Raw genomic sequence first — 23,219 nt, 5'->3', positions numbered from 1 at the left:
GTACAATTCCATTTGTGGACTTTATATTCTTTAGTAGCAGTGCTGTTTGCGGTGTTGTCCTGATATACATGGTTGTCCTTTTGGGATGTAAGAAGATGAAGAAGGGACTGTGATGTATTTTGGGGACAGAGCTTTCCTCTGCTGTTTGGCTTTGTGTGCTACTCTGTTCTAGTGCTGCTGAAGTGGTGGCCACACGGAGGGGGAAGTATTTGGGTGGATCTGCCTTGAGATGCTGGAGAAAAGTGTCCAGTCAATGGCAAAACAGGGGACTTGTAGTCTGCCAGGTGCAAGTGAGGAATTACAGTGTTGCTTGCAGCTGATCTGCACAGACTCTCTGGCTGATGCCTTTTGGAGCTTACCCTGCTTTGCTGCAGTGCACTAAGACCAGAGTTTGGTGTGGTTTGGCAGCTCCCCTCTCCCTGTCTCCCTGAGGAATCCAGGAACGTGCAGAACAGCAAAAGCTTCTACATGGAAACAGCTGTAGTGAGTTTGGTAACTGTTGACGTGGGTGTTTGAAAACCCAGCCCGTCCATTTTGTTTGCTTTTTACACTGGAATCAGACCTCAACAATGTTTATTTTCAGTGTTTCTTTCCAGAAGTCAAAACACCAAGTGTAGCCGTGACCTGTTAGCCCAGTTGCTGGTGTTCTGGTGTTTAAGGGGATTTAAATGAGTTTAACTCATTTGATTGAGGTTACTTAAGGGGGAATTTTTTTTTTTTTTATGAAAATCTAGAAGATGGGCACACACTTCTTAGCTCCTTTGCAAATGCATTTCTGGGGATCTGAATCAAAGGCACCCACAAAGTCCTGCCTGCTGAAGGCAGTGGGAATGGAACATGCCTGCACAGACATGAACTGGCTGGTCCTGAGGCAGGGGGAGTCGAGCCAAGCTGGAGCACCTGCTCAGCGTGGGGTGGGAGCTGCTGGGCAGTGGGAGGTCTGTTGCTCAGTTCCAGGTTTCAGCACCCCTGAAACGTGATGCTAAATATACCCTTCTTTTAAATTGAGAAATCCAACACATAATTGCTTTGTGGCACATATTTAGGAGGTCTCTGCTCCCTGTAGATCTCCTGTTAATATTGCTAGTTAGGACTTTCTCTAAAATATGCCCAGGCTCATGTAGGACTTAAATAAGTCAAGGGGATGTTGAGGTTTCAAGAGCAGCTACAGTAATTGCCAGCTGCATGGCCTAAGCATGCAGCAGCAGCTGGGGACAAAGAATTGTTCCAAAGCCTGAGGAAACTGAGGCATGCTACCTTACGCTTGGCAGAGAGCAAGAGGAAACAGTGTTGTTGTTGCTGGCTCATTGACAAGCTGTTTATTGAGCATTTTGGGGGCAGTTGCTGAGATCTGTGCTACCTCCCAGTTGTGGGGGGCTGTTGTGCAGCATCAGTGACAAGTCTGAGACCTGGGAAGGGTTGTTCCTTCACTGTCCACTCCCTGGATTCTTGTGGCCCATGAGTACATGTTGTCCTAAGTACATCTCTTGCAGCCCCTACCGGATGACAGGAGGGAATGTGATGCTGATCTGGCTTTTCTCAGTGTGCATTCTGGAGTCCAGCCCTGGACATGGGGAGAGCAGACTTAAGGCTGCTCAGGGTACTCATTAATAAGTTCCCTGGGAAAATGCTTCTGAAGGTGCTGGGATCCATCAGTGCTGGTCTCCACCTCCTAAGGGCAAGGGCACAGGGGCAGGCAAATCCAGACAAGACAGAAGGCTAACTTGAATGACCATGGATCTTCTGGAGCTAACAAAAAAAAAAAAAAAAAAAAAAGGAAAAAAGGTGTTCATCCAATGGGAGAAAGGTCGTGTGATATGGGAAGATTACAAATTTGCTGCTCATCACTGTAGACAGAAAATTCCAGCTGACAAAGTTCAGCTGGAGATGAACATTGCTAGTATTTGTGTGGGACAACAAAAAGATTTTTTTTTTTTTAATAAGTCAATAGAGAAAGGCAATGCAGAATGGCTCAGTGTATTGAGGGACCATGGCTGTGAGAATGATAAAATCCCAGCTGACCCTGAACTAGTGTGGGATCTGTTGCTTCATCTGGATCTCATGAGTCTATGGGGCCACATGGGATTTATCCAGAAATACTCAAAGGACTGCTTGATCCCATTCTGAAGTCTCTCATAATGATTTTGAAATGGTCTTCGACATCTGAAGAGGTCCCAATTGACTGGAAACTGTCTAACCTTCAAGAAGGGCAAGAGGAATGACCCTGGAAACTATAGGCCTGTCAGTCTCAGTTCAGTGCCTGGTAAAATAATGTAGAAAATTATTCTGGGAGGTATTGAAAAATACCTGAAAGACAATAGATTGGTCACAACCACCATGGCTTCATGAGGAAAAAGTCCTGTTTATCCAACCAAATTTCCTTTTAAGACAAGGTGACGCACTTAGATGATCGAGAGAAGCCATTTGATGTGATCTTTTTTGGATTTCTGTAAAGCTTTCAATACTGTCTCTCTCAGGACCCTTCTGGAGAAAATGTCCAGCCCACAACTGGATAAACACATCATGTGATGGGTGAGCAGCTGGCTCATGGGTCAGGCACAAAGGGCTACAGTGAATGGGGTGACATCAGACTGATGTGACCTGTCACTAGTGGGGTTCCACAGGGCTTCATCCTTAGCCCTGTGATCTTCAACATCTTCATAAATGACTTGGACACAGGACTTGAACATATAATAAGTAAGATTGATGATACTAAACTGGTAGGAGCCATTGACTCCCTCAGAGGAAGAGAGGTCCTGCAGGGAGAATTTGATGAACAATAGGTTTGGGGAACTACCAACTGTGTGAAATTTAACAAGGGCAAGTGCTGGATTCTGCACCTGGGATAGACTGGGAAATGAGCTGCTGGAGTGCAGCGCAGTGGAAAACGACCAGAGAGTCCTTATGGAGGGCAAGTTGAATATGAGTGAGCAGTGCCCTGGCAACCAGGAGGGCCATCTCCGTTCTGAGGTGCATCAGGCACAGCATCAGCAGCCAGGTGAGAGAGGGGTTTGTCCCACTCTGCTCTGCAGTGGAGCAGCCTCGCCTCAGGTGCTGGGGGCAGTTCTGGTCCCTTCAATATAAGAAAGATAGGAAGCTACCAGGAGGTACCCAGAAAAGGGCTACAAAGTTGGTGAAGGGCCTGGAGGGGAAGCCAAAGAAGTGGCTGAGGTTCCTTGGTTTGTTCAGCCTAGAGGAGACTGAAGGGAGACCTCATTGCAGTCTACAGCTTTCTTACAAGTTGAAGAGGAGGGGCAGACACTGATCTCTGTGGTGACCTGTGACAGGATGTGAGGTAATGGCTTAAAGTTGTGTCAGGGGATGCTTAGACTGGACATTAGAGAGAGATTCTTCACACGGCAGATGTTTGGGCACTGGAACAGGCTTCCCCAAGGAAGTGGTCGCAGCACCAAGACTGACAGAGTTCAGGAAATGTTTGGACAGCACTTTCAAGCGCATGGTGTGATTCCTAGGGGTATTCTGTGCAGAGCCAGGAGTTGGTCTTAATGATCCTTGTTGGGTGCCTTCCAGCTCAGTGTATTCTATGTTCTTTGGTGGGCAGAAATTCATCCCTGTTGCCCTTGGCTGTAGCATTGTGTTCTGAGAGTGAGGAAACTGCTTTGTTTATTTACCAAATATTCTTTCATCAGTTTCCTCTCCAGGTTAGCTTCCAAGGGGGTAAATCTGCTGCAGAGGTGGAAAAGGTGTAGGTCAGTGGTACCTGGCATGGGCAGGGAATGTCGCTGGAAAGAGCCCATACTGGGGTAGGAGACAGAAAGATGGCTAATTCTCAAAATGTGCCTTGGGAGCTGTTGTGAATTTAGCAACAGTATTCCCCAATTTAACGTTCCCACTGAAACACTTCAAAACATGCACCACTTGCTCCCTTCCCCCTTCCCATCTCTATGGGCCATCTGTAGAGGAGAACTGGAGGCACAGAAGGGCAAAGATCAAGGGTTGAGATAACAACAATTTATTGGAAACAGTAAATGAAACAGGAAAACGAAGGGTAACAGTGACCCTGTTAAATAATATAAACAACAGAGTGTACAAGAGAGCTGAATGATTCACATGCAAGCACTCACCATGTGGAAATCAGCAATGCCCTGACTGCTCCACCAGGTTACCTGCCCAGAAGAGATGCCTCCTCCCCCTCCCACAACCTGTACCTGTGGTTGTACAGAATAGCATCAGGCTCCTAGGCATGCTCCTCCTGACTACTGCAAAAATTAACTGTTACGGTCAGAATCAGTATGTTTTCCTTCTCTTACGCTATACCATCTAAATAATGTCCAGGTCCCAGACCTCCCAGCTATGTATATATGTGTGTTTGTGTGTGTATGTGTAAATACAAGCATGAATATCATTTCCATAGTCAGTAGCTGTCCTTTCAAGATGTCTGTTGAGTTCCTTTAGTCCATAACTGTGGGTTCTGTCTGTTCTAGATGTCTTCCAGGGCAGGAGGGTTTCTTGCTTTCACCTGGTTGCAGTCTGCATCAGGAGCTCATGACTGGTATATCTGGAACAGTCCGTATTCATTCTCCATAGTAGTTATGGCATACAGTGGCAGTGCCACCTCATGTTTCCCTTTCCCTCTACATTACCCATCAAGTGCCATCAGGTCCTTGAGCAAAACCAATCCCATGAATGGATTTGCCTTTGCAAAAAGGTGGGACCAATCCCGACCATGTTCCCTAACACATTTCTCCTTTATACCACAGGATCTTCATCCCCTGCTACAGTGCATAGTAATTTTGATTGGGCGGGACCAGCTTGATTGGTAGAGCCTCTTGTATTAATTAACAAGGTGGCCTTTGCTAAATGCACATCCCCATGTTTGAAGGTGCCATCACCCATTGCTTTCAATGTCATTTTTGACAGTCCATTGTACTGTTCAGTGTTCTCAGAGGCTGGTGCATAATAGGCAATGTTTATACCCACTCAGTCCTGTGCACTCTGGCCCATGTGTCTGTGGGGCTCCTTTTGAAATGAGTCCCATTAGTCCAACTCACTTCTTTCTGGGGTGCCATGTTGCTGCAGAAGTTGCATGATGGTGTTTTGGGCCTTGGTGTGAGGCACAGGGTTCATTTCCGGACACACAGTGGTTGTTTCCACCATTGTAAGCACTTGTGTTGCTTGCCTTGGTGGGTTTGCAGCAGTCTGATGTAACCAGTTTGCCAGACTGCTCCATATCTGTGTTTCAGCCATCTGTGGGCACCGTACCAGAGAGGCCTTTCCTGCCTGGCCTGCCCGATCGCAGCGCGTTTCACAGTCACGGTAACTGAGAGGCATTGTCCATGGTTAAGTCTGCCCCTTGATCACAACATGTATGTTGTGTCTCTCCTCTGATGACCTGAGGCATCTTGAGCCCTCTGAGCCAGAAATAGTTGGCTCTTACATTGCCAGTCCAGATTAAACTGAGCCACTTTAATCTTGGTGGCCTGATCCACCTCTCCATCGTTGTGGTGCTCTTCAGCAGCCTGACTCTTGGGCAGATGTGCATCTCATGATGTTCTTCTAGAGCCAGCTTCTCTACCAGGGCAGTGATTTCTTGCCAGGATTCATCAGCCCAGATGGGTTTCCATCTGTACTGCCAATTGGCCTTTTTCTGTCAGTCCTGCTACCCCAACAGAGCATTTGCCACTATCCACGAGTCAGTGTAGAGGTAGATTGCTGGCCATTTCTCTTGTTCAGTGATACCTAAAGCCAGCTGGATGGCTGTCAGCTCTGCGACCTGATTTGATCCACCTTGTCCTTCAGAAGCTTCTGTGACTCATCATATAGGGCTGTCTATGGCTGTTTTCTGTTATCGATTTGTCCCCATGGTACAAAAAGAACTTTCAATACAGAGATCGTATTCCTTTTTATTTGTAGGTAGCTGATTGTATGGTGGGGCCTCCTCAGCATGTGTCATCTTCTCCTCCTCCTCCGATGATGATGGTAGTCTGAAATTTTCAGCTTCAGGCCAATTAGTGATGACTTCCAAGATCCCTGGGTGATTGGAGTTTCCTATTCAAGGTTGCTGTGTGATCAGAGTAAGCCAGTTACTCTACAGTGGCATGAGGTGTTGCAGGGACTTTCTCCTTGAATATCTAGCCCAGTGCTGGCAGCTGGGGCACCAGGAGGGGCTGTGCTTCAGTGCCAATCAATTCTGAGGCAGCTCCAGCCCCTTAAGGTGCCAGTGTCTCTGCTTCAGTGGAATTGTAGCGGGTCTCAGATCCTTTGTATTTTGGAATGTTTGTATTCTCAACTCCAGAACACAAGAGGTTGTTGTTGAATCTCCACATGTACCCTTTTGCCAGTGACTCCCGGAAGGATCATTCTTCCCAGCTGCACTGTGGAGCATATTTTTTACATCTTGTTAGTGTTCTGACTGGCTACTGCATGAGCAATCTCCTGTTTAATTTGTTCAAAATAATATTATTTTTCAAGACCCTGCTTAAAGTCATTCTTCTTTGGCATCACTTGATAGAGAGGTTTTAAAATCTGACTGTAATCTGAAATATGCATCCTTCAAAAATGCACAGTGCCTAGGAAAACCTGTGTTTCCTTCTTGATGGTTGGTGGGGACATAGCTGCTGTTCCAGTGACCATGTCCATTGGAATCTGATGGCATCCATCTTGTAATTTTACTCCTAAAAACTGAGTTTTCTGGGCAGGTCCCTTGATCTTGCTTCGCCGTGTGGCAAAACCAGCCTTCAGGAAGATTTGGATTGTCTTCTCCCCTTTCTTGAAACTCCTGCTGTGTTGCCCTGCATGATCATGTCAGTATATTGCAAGTATTCTAGGACCTCACCCTTTTCCTCACATCCTTTTCCAGTGCAGTCTGGATTAGTCCAGGATAAATAATGGGGTTCTGTTTCCACCCTTGGGGAAGTCAGTTCCAGGTGTATGTCACACCCCTCCAGGTAAAAAACTGAGGCCTGTACCCTGCTGCTAAAGGAATGGAGAGCAGCATGTTAGCAATGTTGATGATGGTACCACCTCACTGCTTTGGACTCCAGCTCATACTGAAGTCCCAGCGTGTTGGGCACAGTGGCACTCAGTGGTGGTGTGACTTCATTCAGGCCATAATAATCTGTTGGTCCCTGGGCTTACACACTGACTGTATAGGACTGTTAAAGGGTTAACAAGTCTTGCTGACCAGTCCCTGGCTCTCCAGTTTGATCATCTCATGGATGGGGGTCACAGAGTCCCAGGTGGAGCTGTATTGTCGATGGTCCCGTAGGGATGTGATAGCAATTGTGTCTGTTGTTCTTCAACCCTCAGCAGTCCCTAAACAGAGAGGTCCTCTGAGAGACCAGGCAAGGAGTTCAGCTGCCCCATTTCTTCTGTCTCCACAACAGCTATCCCAGAAATCCTAACAATGCCTTTTTGGGTCCTTGAAATACCCTCTTTTGGGGTAACCTATGCTAAGGATGCCCAGGGCCTCTGGGCCAGTCACAGTGGGGTGTTTTTGCCATTCATTTCCAGTCATGCTCTCTCCACCTTCCGGTGCAGTCAGCTGTTGGGATCCCCTTGGCACCCCAGAAAGAGACGGATTCTGTCCCCACATATCTTGGTGGCATCAGGGTACATCATGTGCCAGTGTGAGCTAGAGCCTTACACTCTTGTGTGTCTGATGTGCCAGAGCACTGGATCCACACAGTCCAGTAGATCTGATTGGCCCTTTCTTCTACCTGGCTGGGACCTCTGTAGTTCTAGTAATAGTACATGTTGCTCACTTCTTGTAAATATGAGCTGAAGGTCCCTTCAAGCGGATCAGAAGTAACATCAGCCCTTATATTAAAAATTAACTCTGTCCTGGCCAGGACCAGGACAGGAGGATAAAGTAGGAATGACAGAGAAACCCTGTTAAGATTCACTTATATCTACTTGTGAACTGGATTATTTGCAATACATTAAATGTGAAATTAAGTTGTTAACATGCAGATCATACTCTGTTTGGATGTGAGATTGTTGCAAGTACAGCCTGTCTCTAACCTTACATCAGAGAGAAAAAAATTGAAGTTTGTGCATCCAGACTCGATAGATGTGAATGTTCCAGCAATATATTCCATTCCTCTCAGATCTGATGTTAGTTTCTAATGGGATGTTTAAAAATTGTCTGTTAGACAGTCATTCTGTATGTCTTCTTACTTCAGATCCACAAGTTTTGTGTTTTCAGTATTTTCTTAGAAGCATCCTGATAAATGAATATAGAAGGTCGTCTTTGGCTGTGAGATGTATTTTTCTATGTGGAAAGAACAGCAATGTGGTTAAGAGGAGGTGTGGTCAAGTAGGATAGAAGTGAAAGAGAATAGAAGTGAAAGATGTGTGTCCTCCCCACCTCTCTGCATAGGCTTGCTGGCTATATCCTGTGAGTGCCCAGATGTGCACCAGCCCTGCACCCTGGGCTCTCATGAGCTGGAACCTCAGGAGGGCCTGTTACTCCTCCTGTTGTTGAAGCTCAGTGGAAGATGTTGGAAGTCTTCTGCCCTTTTGCTCAGTTATTTTCTGCAGGTCCAAGTAGTCACACTCCTCCCCATCTGATGTGGTCCTGGCCATTCTGATAAGTGACCACACATTCAGTCTTAACTGTGAGTGCTGTGCACTTGCTTGACTTCACTGCCTAGAGTAGCTTTTCTGATGTGGAGAGCAGTACTAATGAAGTAAAGTTAAAAGGTGCAGGGATGGTGGGCAATTAGAAGAGAATAGGGAACATCCTGGATATCTTATCATGCATAAAAAACACGTTCCAATTCCTTGCCCATAGGAAAAAAATTAAAAGTAAGAACACCTCTTTCAAATAGTGGAATTACTTATTATTTTGTATATTCAGTGGCTGTGGCCAATGGTAATTTAAACCTTCTTTCATTTACTAAAATGTTGGAGTTAACTGCACGCAGAATGATAGCCCAATTTCCTAGAAATGCTCCTTGGAACTGAATGTGTACTTATGTACTTTTTGCTGTAATGTGTGCTTTGCTCTGTGCACTGTGTGAAGCAAAAAGAGATTTATTACCTTAATTTCACTTATTTTTCCACTGCTCTTTTAGGAGTTTCTTTAAAGCCTTTTCACTTATTGGGGAAACTCAGGAACGAGAGAGAGTTTTAATCCACTTCTCCAGCAGATACTACCAGTGCAACCCAAACGCCATTTCTTCTCAAGGTAACTTTGTTTCTGATACTGAGGTCTTTACCCACATATGGTGCATGCCTGGAGAATGAGGCTCTGTAGTCACTGTGCCACGCTTTAGAGACTGTCTCTGGTAAGCAGTAAAACCCTCAGCTTGAAAGGTATTAAATATAAATAGGTCCTCAATATGAATACTCAGTTGTGGCACCTCCAGATTTGTCCTCAGTTGTAGTTTCTGGTCTTGCTGGCTTCATTGTGTGGGTGCTTGTACTCCAGCTGCACTCATGTGGACAAGAATAGGTCCCCTGTCAGGTGAAAGAGAGGTTGTTTGCTTTCCATGCTCCATTCAGCACTTGTATCTGCATGCACTGGCATCAGGCATGCCAGTTTTTGCCAGTTGTGGGGGTGAATTTTGGGTGCTGTATCTAGACCCTGGCATGGTTTCATCTCGACTAGCTAACATCAGTCAGAGTGCTTCTCCTTGCCAATGTTTTCAGTCAGTTTGGAAATAAATGATGGAAACAAACAAGCACATAGATCAAACCTGAGAAAACTGGGATTGCAGAAGAGGACAAACTGTCTGTTGGCATAACTGCTGTGTTCAGCCAGACATGCTGGCAGAGCCTTGTGGCCCTGTGATTGCAGCACATGCTGATCGCACACTGAATGAGGAGGTTGAAAAAGGCAGTCATCAGTTTAGCTATACTTTAAGTTTAAAGTGTGAGAAAGAGCTGCTACAGTTGGAGGTACCACTGCGCCTCCTTACCCTTTGCTTTGTGACCTATCCTTGTTGCAGTGAGATAATGTTTGGGTACTTCACGCATCTTCAGCTTTACTGGCTGTCATGCAGGGGAGGGAAAAAAGTCGGGAGTAAGACAGGATCTGCTCCTGTGCTGTCTCTGTACTCTGCCTATTGCCTTTCTTATTTCAAGACACTGTAGGCAGTCAGATAGAACTGCATGTCCAGAGTGAAATAATGACTTGCCTGATGATGCGGCTGCCTTATTCTAGTTAAGACTGCAAGAGGGATATTGCGCCTTCGGACCCCAAGTAAGCATTTAAATCCTGCACACTTAAACCAGGATCTTAGTACTATGTGCAGTTTGGGCACTGCAATATAAGAAAGATACAAATCTATCGGAGAGTGTTCTGAAAAAGGATATAAAGATGGAGAAAGGTCTAGAGGGGAAGCCAGATGAGAAGCAGTGAAATCACATAATTTGCAGAGTCTGGAGGAGACTGAGGGGGGACCTCATTGCAGTCTACAGCTCCCTCATGAGGGGAGGGGGAGGGGCAGGCACTGATCTCTTCTCTGTGGTGACAGTGACAGGAGCTGAGGGAATGTCTTAAGAGTTGCATCAGCAGAGGTTTAGGTTGGACATCAGAGAGAGGTTCTTCTCCCAGTGGGTGGCTGGGCACTGTAACAGGCTCCCCAGGGAAGTGATCACAGCACCAGCCTGACAAATCTCAAGAAGTGTTTGGACAATGCTCTCAAGCACGTGGTGTGATTTGTAGGGATGTCTTGTGCAGAGCCAGGAGATGAACTCCATGATCCTTGTAGGGTGCGTTCTAAACTTGCGTGGAAAGGTTATTCAAAAAGGGCTTAAAGTACTACTGCTTTTTCCTGAGTTGGGCACAAAGAAGAACTTTACAAAAGTTCCCAGAATGTTCACAACCAGACTTTCCTAGCAAACTCTAGAAAATCAGGAATTTAAAACAAACATTCAATCAAAATAAAGCATTTCACAGAGCATTGACTTTGTAAACTTTACTCATCCAATCTTAATTACCCATATTCCAGAAAATGGAAATTAGGAGTAGAAAAGAGGAAAAATATACAAAAAGAAAGAGCAAAATCAAGATACAGCTACTGCCCTGGATCCTTGTGTGGTTTCAGCTATCCAAAGACAGTAGGGACACAACCACCTGTCCTGGGGTCTGCTCTGGCTTCCTGTGGCAAGCAACCCCTGGGGGCACTTCCAGTCATCTGGTCACCCCAGGGCTTGACTGGGGCCAGGATAGAGTGTGGGGCATTGCTTTCTGTGTGCCAGTGATTAGTGGCAGTTCTGATCTAGAGGGTCCAGAGAGTGGGGTGTGGAGCAGTGCACCATCCCATTTTCTGCTGAGCTGCTCTTCCTACACACACATTTCAGTTATTTTGAACCAGTAATCATTTTCTTCAGTCTCTCAGTCCTCCAGCTTTATTCTATGGTTCTATGAATCTGGCTCATTGCTGAGAGCCTTGGCCACAGGACCAGCTTAGAAGCACTCTGGAGCACTCTCTACCTAACATGGAGCCAAGGCAGCACAAGTTACTGACTGTACTTCTCCAAAATTAGGTCTAATTGAGCTCTGAATGAGGACTAAGCCAGAGGGGGAGAAAAACAGGATACCCTGCTGCACCCACTCCTTACACAAGAACAAATGTATTTTACTTTTCCCTTTCTGCACTGAAGTAAATTAAGAAGGAGGTGTTGATTCAGACTGTAATATTGATAATAGCAAGCTAAGAGTGATAGCATGATTTCCTGTCTTGCTTGCTGCATCCACGGGTGCTGCAAGACAGTTTTGACAGTTACTAAAAGATAAAGAAAGACTGTTCTTGTTTGGCAGCTGTGTGATGACCTCATTGTTCATTTATTTAATTATGTATATTTCTTGATAAAACAGATTCTTAAGAAGGGAACAGACTCAATTAATCCATGAGTCTCAGTTTCAGCTTCTTAAAGGTCCAGATGTGGTTTTGCATGTGACTCTGGTTATTTCTCTTTCTGCAGATGGAGTTCACTGTCTCACGTGTGCCATGATGCTGCTGAACACAGACCTCCATGGCCATGTGAGTATGCCCAGCTTTGTGTAGACTGCTCCTATCTACACCACGCTGGGACTGGATAGTCTTGTGGCAGTCCCTGTGCTGGTGGCATTCTTCTGAAGCCCCTGCAGACAGCAAGCAGTGAGAAGGCTGCACTCCCAGGCTGCTGTCCTAAGCAGGCCTTTCCAGCATGCCTTGATCAGTCATGTGTAAGCTGGCGTTGTGCCAGGTGTTGCCATAATGTCTGAGCATACTCCCTGACCTTAGGGCCATCTTTCTGGTGTGCTTACCATCCTTCTGCTACGGCCCCTGACTGGGAAGCTGTGCTTGGGATTAGCTTCTCCTTTGCAGTATGTACAAACCTGTGGGAAGGCGGAATAGAGGTAGAAAGTGAAGACAACCTTTTGGGAAGGTCACAACACAAAGGGAAGGTGATGTTTGCAGGCATTCATTTGCAGGGGGCAGATCTGGTGGAAGCAGAGTTTTGCACAGACAAATGATGGGTGTACTCAAAACCAAGCGAATGGAGGGAGGATGTGGGCGTGCTGAGTGGGAGCCCTGTATTCCTGTACTGCACAGCTCTCCCCATTGCCTGCCTGAGTGAAATAGTATTCTGGTTTGAGTTCTCTTAGTTACACTGCTGCAGGGTGCCAGCAGCCTTAGGATGGGTATTTCAGCACCCATGGTGCAATACACCAGCTATGCAAGGTTTTCCCATGCTGATGGGAGGCTTCCTCTGCCCTCAGTTAGGATGGAGTGTGTAAAAACACAGGGAGCATGGCATTATAGTATGCAAAAGCAGTGGCTTTAGCCAACTGGCTCTGAGGTCGTCTGAGGGCCTCTCTGGCCCTCCGCTGCACTTGGAAGGGCTCTCCCAGGAGGATGTCTGTTAGGAACTCTGATGCATCAAGGGTGTTGGATTGGGCAGCAGGACATGGAAGCATCCTGGATCTGTCTCAACAGGCTACTTAGCCCCTGTGGTGGTGCAGGTAATAAAACCAAGACTTGAATGTTCACAAGGAGTTCTGAGACCCACCTCCCATTAATTGAATGCCTTTGTTTGCAGGTTGTGGAAACAGGAGGGGGTAGGGAGTTGTGAAGAATTTTTTTCTCTGAAGGCTTAGCTTTCCTTACTGAAGGACTGGACGTGGGGCATACAGGAATGTGCTGCAGTTTGTCTCTTAGCACACATGGCTTCTCTTGAGGACAAATAAAACTTTCTGCACAGGTGTCCCACTCTCCAGAGTGGTGAGCAGCCTGGGGCTCCAGCTTTACAGTCTGCCTGGCCTGACATTCCAGGGAGGGAGACCAAATAATGGTCATGCATTAGCCTGACAGCAATTCCCATTGCTCCCTGCGATGCTTTAGTGGGCCGTACTGTATTTAGTAGGTTCTGGAATAAATGATCTGGCTCTGATCCATCATTGCTGCTGCTGACTCTGGTTGTTGCAGTGTATAACTTTGGAGACTTATCCCACTGGCAGTTGAGAGTGTGTTGTTATGTATATGCAGCTGTAGTATTTGCCAGACTCCTACGTGTGTTATGTCCATGGGTGTGTCATCGTGTTCCCTCAAACCCCTCTGATTTCCTCTTAATTTTGGTCTTCCTCTTACTTGCTTTGCATTTTTCCGCATAGGTGGTAAGTTTGGCATTTTTAATTTGGAATGCAGCCCTTGCAGATATGCCTAATTGCCTGTTTCCTAAAAAAGATAATGCTTTGCCCCATCCTTACCAGGATTCTGCTAGAGCAGGAAGCAAGTGAGTCACAGGGCTTGTCTATATACACTGTGCTCTATTTGTTACTAACATACTGATCATAAGCACAGACATTTCTGTTTCACAATCAGCTTCACTGCTTTTGGGGCTGTAGTGCAGCTGCTCTGCCTTCAGTTCACACTTGCCTTTAACTCTTGTAGACAAACTCTTACTTAATCCCCTTTATGTTCCCTGTCTTGCTACACTTCTGTTTGTGACTAAACAGTTTTTGCTAAGTGTGTCTTGGAAATGCATGCTTGCTTCTCTGCACAGAGGTCGTCACCCACATTGGTACTAGAGAGTTTTGAGGTATCTTTAGAACATCAGGCACATCTTCTGGAACCTCTGTGGCACTATTATGGAGATGTTAGCTTTGATCCTGCAGCAAAACAGCCATTTGTCTGCAATGCTGGCTTTGGTCAGCATGGAGAAGCTGCCAACTGCTGCTTGGACAAAACAAATAGAAGTAGGCTGAAGTTTCAGGGAGAAAGGAAAGCACTTGTAAGTCTACTAGACCAGCTTCAGCCTGCATCTGAAGATTGAAGTTAGAAGCTGTGTTCTATAAGCTTTGCAACTATAGAGCCAGGGTTACAGCCCATCTGTTGTCAGAAGCCATCCTTTTGTGGGAAGACATGAATTGTTCCAGGGTTACTGCTTGCCTTCTTTCTGTGGGTTTGTGCTGGCTGCAGGCTATGGGATGTTCCTTATTGGCAAGGTGAAGCTGATGGCCAAGATTTGGTGGTTTTCCTGATCAAGCATTATGGAAGGGAAATAAAGGATATGCACTTTAAGCTGTCATGTAATTCATAAAATTGAATGGGCTATATTACCAGCTAAGGGCACCAGTCCTGTGTTAATTTCGGCCCCTGCTCCTACCTGAAGACAAAGCTCACACAGAGCTCTTCTGCTGTATTTCTACAGACAAAACATGCCCTGACAGTGAAAAAGTCTTCACTTCTGTCTCCTGACTGACAGTGGTGCTATCCTCAGAGATACCATGACTGTCAGAGAGCCCTATTTTCCTCTCTCTCTGTACTGTGTTTCACAGCTCATCTCAGGCTGCTTTCCTTTCCTCAGATATCTTTGGTGTCCTTTTTCATCAATGCAGTGTTGTAATTGTTGCCTGCTCACAAGGCTGTCTGCATGCTAAGAAGGGGCCTTCTAGCACATGGGGGACTTGAGTACAGGTGCTTTCTCTGAGGGGTGATGGAGACAGGGATTCAAGAGTAGTTTAGGGCAGCCTCCAACTTCTGGATGTAGTTTGGCTCCTACACAAACATATAGGGACAGCCAAACTGTTCTTTTGTGTTTGTGGCTTATTTGGGCCACTTTCAGTCTGAGACTTAGACAGGAAGAGAGAGAAGAGAGTGAGCCTATGGAAATGTCAAAGCAGCTTCAGCCTGTAAATCAGAAAAGGTAATGGCCATGGCTGGGCATCACACTCCAACTCACAGTAGTTGCCACTGAAAGGAGGCATTTGAAATTGTAAGAGAAGGGTCTAGAAAGGGCCTCAGTCACGTTTCCTGGTGCCCCTAGCAGATTTAAGTAGAGCTTTTCCATCAGAGACTGGTAGAGCTTCTGGAGACATGGGGATATAAGGCGCCATGCGAATAGTGCAAATACCAGAGATCTTCATCATTGTCATCTTCATTACCCCCAGTATTAAGGTGGGGGTTTTTTGGGGGGTGTATGTGGGCCTTTGGGTGCCATAGTACTTTCCCTTTTCTAGCTATATGCATACAAGGATGCTCATCTATGAGTAATCTCATGAATGTGTTCTTAGTGCTGCCTGGCTTGGGCTTAAAGGAGAGCAGAAAGATGCATTTAATGCTTGTTCCTGTAATTATGGAAAGCAGCAGGAATATGATGTTGTGTTTCTCTGACACTCCTTTCAGAACATTGGGAAAAAGATGACCTGTCAAGAGTTTGTTGCTAACCTCCAGGGGATGAACGATGGCAAAGACTTCCCGAGAGGGCTCTTGAAGGTAAGGAATTAACTGCAGAACATGGGTTTCATTTCTGTTGAAAGATGGTTCAAAACAAAACACCTGTCTTGCATTTTCTGAATCTTAATTGTCAAACATGACAAGTGATGGGCACATTTTTCCTCCCAGAACATAAATAATATATATAATGTTTATTCTCTTGTTTTCCCTCTTGCCTTCACTTGATAGTGAAGGAGACTCTCTGCAGCAGAGAGGTGAAACTGAGCTGCGGCAGGTCTTGCCCCAGAGCTGTGTGCTTTGTAAACTCCTGTGGTCATGCCAACCCAGAGTGCTGTCTCCTGATTACAGCAGACAGAAGCAGCCAGTTGGCTCTGAATGTGAATACATTAAAGGCTAAGCCTGATCTTTGTGTACAATCTGGAAGGCGTGTGTGTTTTTTCATCAAAGGTGCTTTGGGGTATTCACATTAGAGCTGGAGATGTAATTTCAGATTATAATGTGCTGTCTGGCACAGGCTGCATTGCTTCAGCTTTTGTTCATTAAGTTTGTGCTAGGAGTTAAATCTGAAGAATGGGGGAAGAGGCTGAGCAGGACAAACCTTGTTTTCTTGTCAGTAATAATGAGAATGTTTTGCTTCTTTTTTGTCTGATTGCTAGCATGAAACAGCACTTTGTTTAAATGAAGACAGGTGTGCATACACTGGAGTTCATTATTTATTTATTTTTTTGTAATGGAAATAAAAATAAGAGGCTGCCACGTCTGTGAGCTGACCCAATGCCTGTTGAAGCCAACCAAATGAGTTGCCATCTCTTGTGTGAGTTTTGTGTCAGAATCATTGTGAAATACAGATGTACCTGCATAGTTAAAGCAGCAGAGTTTGTCTTCTAATACTGGTTATTTCTTCCTTTTCTTAATCTTCTTCAGGGAGATTTTTGTTGGAACCTCCTGCTTCAGTTCTTACTATGCAATAGGGAATATTAAATTTTAGATTTAATGTCTTTAATTTTTGAATCTGTGTTATCTGTCAGCAGCCACACTTAAATTACTTTTTCCCCCAAAGGAATCTCATTTCTCTGTTTGCCATAGAGGGATGTGTTGAGATTAATTTGCAGGCTAATTACAGCCCTTTCTGAATAAATAGATCTCCAGATTGTGTTTAAATAACTTGAGTGTACTGACAAGAGACTTCCAATGGTGCTCACCTGCTGTTTGCTTTCCTTCTGACAGAATTATGCAATTGGGGCTGTACCTTCATGTTTAGTGCTCACCTGCTGATGCTAGGGATGTCTGACTCTTCACCCAAAGCAAAAACCAGGGTTCAGGATTTTTTGGATGTAGACAGATGGAGGAAGTTTGGTGTTGGTGTCCCATGTTGCTTTAGGCTTTCTGCCCTTTTCTATGTGCTGCCTTGAAGTCTTGGGGACAGAGGTGGCACCCAGCTTTGTTTTCTCATCTGGCTTGTCTGAAGATTTGATAAATTGACCCTTTTTAAAAAATTTATTAGTTGAGGGGAGTGGAGTGAGTACGAGTAATTGTGCTACTGTGTTCACAGCAGCCATGCTGCCACTAAATGTGCGATTACAAAGAATTAGTGGAAATTAATTTTTGCATTAGTCTCAATAAATTAAATTCACAGCACCCTCCTTCAGCACAGCACCAAAATGTATGTGGCTTGCTGCTGCATTAGCTGTGTAACCCACTGAGCATGGGTGAGGCTGCAAGCCTTCTCCCTGCATCCTTGCCCAGCTGCCTGGGAGAGGAAGAGTAGTTTCCACAGGGTGGCAGTGTGTCCCTGTGGGAGTGAGGTCCTGAACACCCACCGGTGACTTATGCAGACCTGTGGTGAAGCAGGTGGACTTTTCTGCCTCTTCAGTCTCTCTCTGTTCTCCTGCTGCACCCTTGTATGAAGCTCTGCAACTCTGCTGAGCCCCAGAGTAAAGCTGAGCAGTAGTGGAGGGGAAGGAAGGCTGGGGAGAGCTGAGTGTTCATCCAGGGCTTGTGAAGCTCTGTGCAGCATTTATTGTGGATCCAGTTCTCAGAGTCAGGGGTCCAAATGCAAATGCTTGTGCTATCCAGGACAGCTGGTTGACATTCATCAGTCAGACATTCCCTTCAGTCAATCCCTTCACTGTTTGGAGTGTGTCACTGGGTGTTTCATCTGAATAGGAAAATAGCACATCAAGGGAGAGACATCAACACGTGGGGAGGGCCACATTTTTGTGTGATCAGCCTCAGAAAACCCTGGGACATTGGATCAAGTTACTCCTTTCTTTCATCTCCATGAGGGAGCTATCTCTATGTTTTATTAAGGTTTTTTTCCAACAATGGGAACACTTTTGGTACAAACCACAAGGCCTTCATGACCTGATTCTCTGTGTGTCACTAGTTGTGCTTTGAGAACAGATTATTTCACTCTGGTTTGAAAGTAGAAATGAGAAATGCTAATGTGATCTTGCTCACCTTGTGTCGTGCTGTCTGTTCATTTAACATTGCTTTTGTACATGTGTCTGCACAAAGATTCATTGCTTTTTTCCTCACTTCTTTAGTCACATCCAAGATTACTTTTGCAGTTGGGACTCATAAAGACAAATATGCCAAACTGTGATTAAAAGTGCACTTCTCCTCATGGTGTCTGCTTGTAATATTCTTGTATTCATCACATATATATATGTAGAAAGGGAAGCCATGGCTAGGATCGCCCTCCTTGGAAAAAAACCAAAATCAGTCTGACATTTTGGCAATGTCAAGAACCTCATGATTACAATGTAGGAGTGGTTTCTTTCTCACATGCTCACACCAGCTTTATTCTTTTGTATTGATACCATCCTCACAATTATATGCTAGGGAATTGTACTGTGTGACTGAAGCCTTCTTCAGAGCTGGGCTGCACATGATTTTCTGGAATGAAGAGGAGATTCGCCTGGAAATAACCTAATTTTGGCCATACATTCTTGCTTAAATTCCTGAGGGCAGTGTGGTCCCCATAAATAAAGTGCTGGTATGGTGCTGGTCACAATGTTTTCCTCTTTTCATCTTGAAACAAGGTGTGTGGGGGTCCACTCCAGGAAGGTTGCATTAACAAGGCGTTTCATATGTAAGGAGAGAAAATGTCTTCTGTGGTCCACAGGGAGCCTGCAGGAAGGCATCACTGAGGACATGGATCTCTGCTTTTGTTAGGCAGTGTTCTGGAAGGGGTAGTCTGTTGTTAGGCTGTGTGCAAAGTACCACCTGTCCTGTGTAAGTAAATGTCCTCTGCATTTGCAGCATCCAGCTCCCCTCATTCATGGAATCACAGGCATCACCCAAACACTGGCATGGGCTGACTGTCAGCGGTGCTGCCCCGTGACATGAAGTGGGGAAGTCACACCTGGCTGTGTGTCTTTTGGTAGGAGGTGGTAGCTCTTCACTGACCTGTTATACCATCTGGGAACCTCCATCATGAGGTACCTGGGATGCACTTGACTAGACTCATCCTTTCAGGGTCTGCTGATGGAGATAAGGTGCCGATTCTGCATAAAAAAATCTGCTTTTTCTCAAAGGTTGTTTTTTGGGTAAGCCTTATCTCCTGCAGAAGTACTGTAATGAAGTGACCAAATTAACTTGGAGTTGCTGGTGCTGAACTCTTCTGAAGAACCCGTTCTTAATTTCCTAAATGATCTGAATTCTTGATTAGGATTCCTGGGATATGCAATTTCCTATAGAAGCTGCATAGTAGTGTTTGTCTCATGTTGCTGTCAGTTCCTGCACTTCAATTATGGGATGTTTTTGCCACTGTCTTTCTGCCTCCTCTTGCTCTCCCTCTTTTTTTTTTTAAATTCCCTTTAAAAGCCCTCCAAAGCAAATACTCAATTTAAAGAGAATTACTGGCATCTTACTTCATCCATTCCAATCATTTCAGGTATTTAGCAGAGAGAATGAGCATCAGGTGGCTAACTTCTCCCTGCACAGCCTCAGCCCTCCTTTATGGAAAGGAACTCACACTAATTGGGCTGCTGTGTGCACCCTAATTGCTCTCATCAGCAGTCTCTGTACTTCATCCATTTCATTGCTTTTTGGCAAGAAATTCCCACCTTCGAGGGAAACCTGATGAAAGTGGGGAGATGAGAGTGTGTGACAGCATACCAGGATGGCCCCAGGAAGACCTCATTGACTGCTCTAACACCCTGCAGCAGTTGGCAGAGGAGGAAGAGGAACAAATGCCTTTGCTTCACTGAATAAGACAGAGCTTTGGCTCATTGTTTCTTCCCCAAAATAAAGTTTTTTCTCTTCAAAATACTTCTGTTGGAAATAGTATTTTTTGGCCATTTCTTATCTGTATGAAATAGAAGATCCATTAGAGAGGGCCCCTTTCAGCTACTAGGAGACAACAGAGTCTAACCTGGCAGTAGAAAAGTCAGGGAATGCAGGATTAAATTGTTAATCCTTGTTTTAAACAGTTGTTTGTGAAAGCATACTTTTCCTTTCACTCTCAGAGGAGCCACAGATCCATAGGGAACTGTAGGTGACTGTAGGGAGCACCTGGCTTGTCTTCACTTCTCTGCATCCTTGCTGAGAACCTTCCTGCCATGATAACCTTTGTTTCCTTCAACTTGGAGTTTTTTGGGTGTTGTCATTTGTCCTATTCAAGAGCAATAGCCATTTAAAGCATGCCTATGCAGAACTGAGAATTAGACCAGGTTATGATGGTACGTGTATTGCTTTGTGTCCTTTGAATTACAGACAGATTTCTGACACCTTCCTGCCCTGCTGAAATGCAAATATATTTTCTTTTTGCATTTCAGGATCTTACCTCAGTGCATATAAAAAGAAAAATCTATAAACTATATATTTTTTCTCAAGTCAAACCCAGATAATGAGTTGAAGAAAGCCTTAGAATAGCAAAAGCCTAATACCAGATGTCTCTGAGCAGGGAAAGCAGAACTTTAAACAAGGTTTAAAACATAAAATTTTTTGAAGGTGATCCAAGAATTAGCATTGCTCTGCATAGTCTAGGAGTGGTACAAGGGATTGCTTATTTTACTAGGAAGCAGGCTGGATTTCAGGATGGACCTGTTCTGCTTTGACAATTTGCATTTCTCTGAATTATTTTTTGCTCCTTCAGCCTTTCACCTATTTACTTTCCAATTGTTATTCAAAAGATCTCACTTAGCCTACCAAGCTTTTGTGTCAGTAAGGAATGAAACCCAAGCAGAGTCAGCTAAGAATTTCCATTGCTACTGGCTGCAATTATGTGGCTCAATACCAGCCTCATAATGAACATTTAGGAGGTTAATTTTCATCTGTGGAGGCAAGGTGTCTGTAGTGTCTTGTCCAGGTTGATCAGACAAGGGAATTATTTGGCTGATGTTTGACTTCTCCAGCCTGTTAGATAGCCAAGGCTGTCAACTTGTCTCCTGCTGTAACTGAAATGCGTAGCAGGTCCCAAGGATGAATGTCATCTGTCACGTGTGGAGGATACAGACTGGTAGCCTCCAGGCATGATGCACTTTGCCACTTTAAAAGAGGAATTCTGGGCTCTTTTCAGACTGGGAATTCTCTAATACAATGTCACACATATATTTTGGTCCCTATGACTTATTACTCCCACCTCCATGTAGGTAGAAAACAAATTCTGAAAAACATTCTTTGATCTTCCACCCACTGATCTGCTTGAAATTTAAGTTCTGTGCTGCATCTCAAGGGAAGGAAGAGTACGAATATAATTTATACTATATTAAAAAAAAAAAAAGGAAGAAGAAGAGAGAACATTCCTTCCACCAGCTTTAGAATTATTTCTGTATAAATCTTCGGTATTCCTTCCTTCTGTTTGTTGCCACACGTTTCAAGTAGCATTGGACTATTCTCTCTCTGACCCAGTTACACTGTTTTCTTTCAAACATGAGTATTAGGCTGCTTCTTAAATTCAGATTTTTGTTTTCTCCTTTCCTGTGATGTTAAATGGAATATTTAGTTTCCTTCCAAAGTCACACTTTCTTGGATGATTAAATATTCACATGATCCTTGTACAAATATGGGGCAAATCCAAGGCATCAGTTTTCTGTCCTGTTGACGTATGGGTTCTGGAAGGTGTCAAGAGAGGTAGGAAGGATTTCATCTGTTTTTGGGGCAAGATAGCTGGACGTGACTCCATGGTAGATGGAATTGTGGAGAAAAGGTATGTTAAAGGCTATGCCTATTTTTCCCCCCCTTCCATAGTGCAATGCCTACAGCCACAGGCGACACCAACTTGTAACCTGTGTGGATCTTACAGTGGCCTCAGTTTCCTTCTTCCCTGTCTCTTCTCCCACCTCTCCCTATTGTGCCCTCTCCCTTTCTTTTTGCCCCCATTCTTTTGCGTTCTTCCTTCCTTCTCCCACTTCCTCTCCTCTGGACTTCCTTGTCCTCCCTTTCCTTTTCCTCTTTTCCTTTTTGTTGATGTTGAGTTTGCTATTTGAGTCAGGGAGAAGCCTCGGAGGGAGGTTGTTTTTCCTTTTTGTTTTTTTTCTTTTTATTTTTTTTAATGCAGATCCCTAGGCTGGGGTTTATTTCAGTGGTGTTGACTCAAAGCATGCTCACTGCAGGGACAGAGGCAGAGGTTGTTTGCAGCTGATCTGAGATAACTTGCAGACTTTACATCACTTCTTCAATCACTTTCATGTGGGTTTCTGTCACACCTATGCAGAATTTTAGGGTTTTGATGCTTTTATGGATTTTCTGAAGTGCTGCTGTTTTCTGTAGCTACATTTGTCAGCTTTAAGTTAAGGAACTTGGTGGTCCGTGTTAGTCTGCATATTGTATGGCTCACTTAATTTCTGTGAGCTCTGTTGACAGCAGATGATAATTCCTAAAAGGAGGAATTCAAGAAGAGGAACTTTTCCCCCTTGGATACTATAGTGCTTTGCCAGGAAGTACAGCAGCTAGTCTGTGAAACAGCTGTTTTCAGATCTGCTGTAAGGAGCATGAAGATGGCTGAAGACATCTCTTCACTTGCAGTGCTGATCAGGATAACAGGGTGTATGATTTCTTTGCATCCCTGTTATTATCCAATGGTTTGTTTTCATTAAAGCTGTGATCTCCTATCATTCTCAGCAGGGCACTTATCATAGGAGTGGTTTCTTTTGGCACAAGATGCACTGTGGTTCCCAGAGATACAGTGATACCAGGATTCATTTGATCTTCCACCAGTCGTTGTGATTTTGTCATTCTGCTCACTTCTAGGTGCTTATTGATTAAAAATAAGCACCTGGAAGTGCTTGTCAGTTGTAAGGACCTGTGCTGTGAGCTGCTGGCTGTGGATGCTCTTTTAGCCTTCTTATGTAACTTAAACCAGAGATAATTCAGTTGTCTTCATGCAGTCATACATCGTTCTCCCATCATTCCAACTGTTACCCTGCTAGGATTCCTGTTGACCTGGTTGCTTGTGTATGTAGAAATTAAGTGGCTGCTCTAGTATTTCTGCTGTTCTCAGGAGACATTTAATCTTGATTGTCAGCTCCCCCTAATCATCAGACCTCAGAAATTGTTATCGTAATATTACAGGAATTTTACTGATGATCAGTTTTAAGCTCTCGTTCTGTAGCCAATGTGTAAGATTAGCTTATCTGTCAG

At 44.7% G+C, this 23,219-nt stretch overlaps 1 protein-coding gene across 2 annotated transcripts in view; it reads left to right on the top strand.

Moving 5' to 3' along the window:
• Positions 1-23,219, top strand: part of PSD3 (pleckstrin and Sec7 domain containing 3) — a 117,048-nt gene that overhangs the window by 41,507 nt on the left and 52,322 nt on the right. The window contains exons 7-10 of one of the 2 annotated variants that reach the window (XM_059874029.1): positions 9,039-9,151; positions 11,896-11,954; positions 15,582-15,671; positions 19,531-19,907. In XM_059874029.1, coding sequence (XP_059730012.1) covers positions 9,039-9,151; positions 11,896-11,954; positions 15,582-15,671; positions 19,531-19,719 — 451 coding nt within the window. In that variant the 3' untranslated portion in view covers positions 19,720-19,907. Of the gene's footprint in view, positions 1-9,038; positions 9,152-11,895; positions 11,955-15,581; positions 15,672-19,530; positions 19,908-23,219 lie in introns of those variants that run through there. The other variant, XM_059874028.1, reaches the window with a different exon arrangement.

This window comes from Haemorhous mexicanus, chromosome Z, assembly GCF_027477595.1.
Source record: "Haemorhous mexicanus isolate bHaeMex1 chromosome Z, bHaeMex1.pri, whole genome shotgun sequence".
Lineage (NCBI taxonomy): Eukaryota > Metazoa > Chordata > Aves > Passeriformes > Fringillidae > Haemorhous > Haemorhous mexicanus.
The sequence above is the reverse complement of the archived record's forward strand: the minus strand, read 5'-3'. Positions and strand labels throughout refer to the sequence as shown.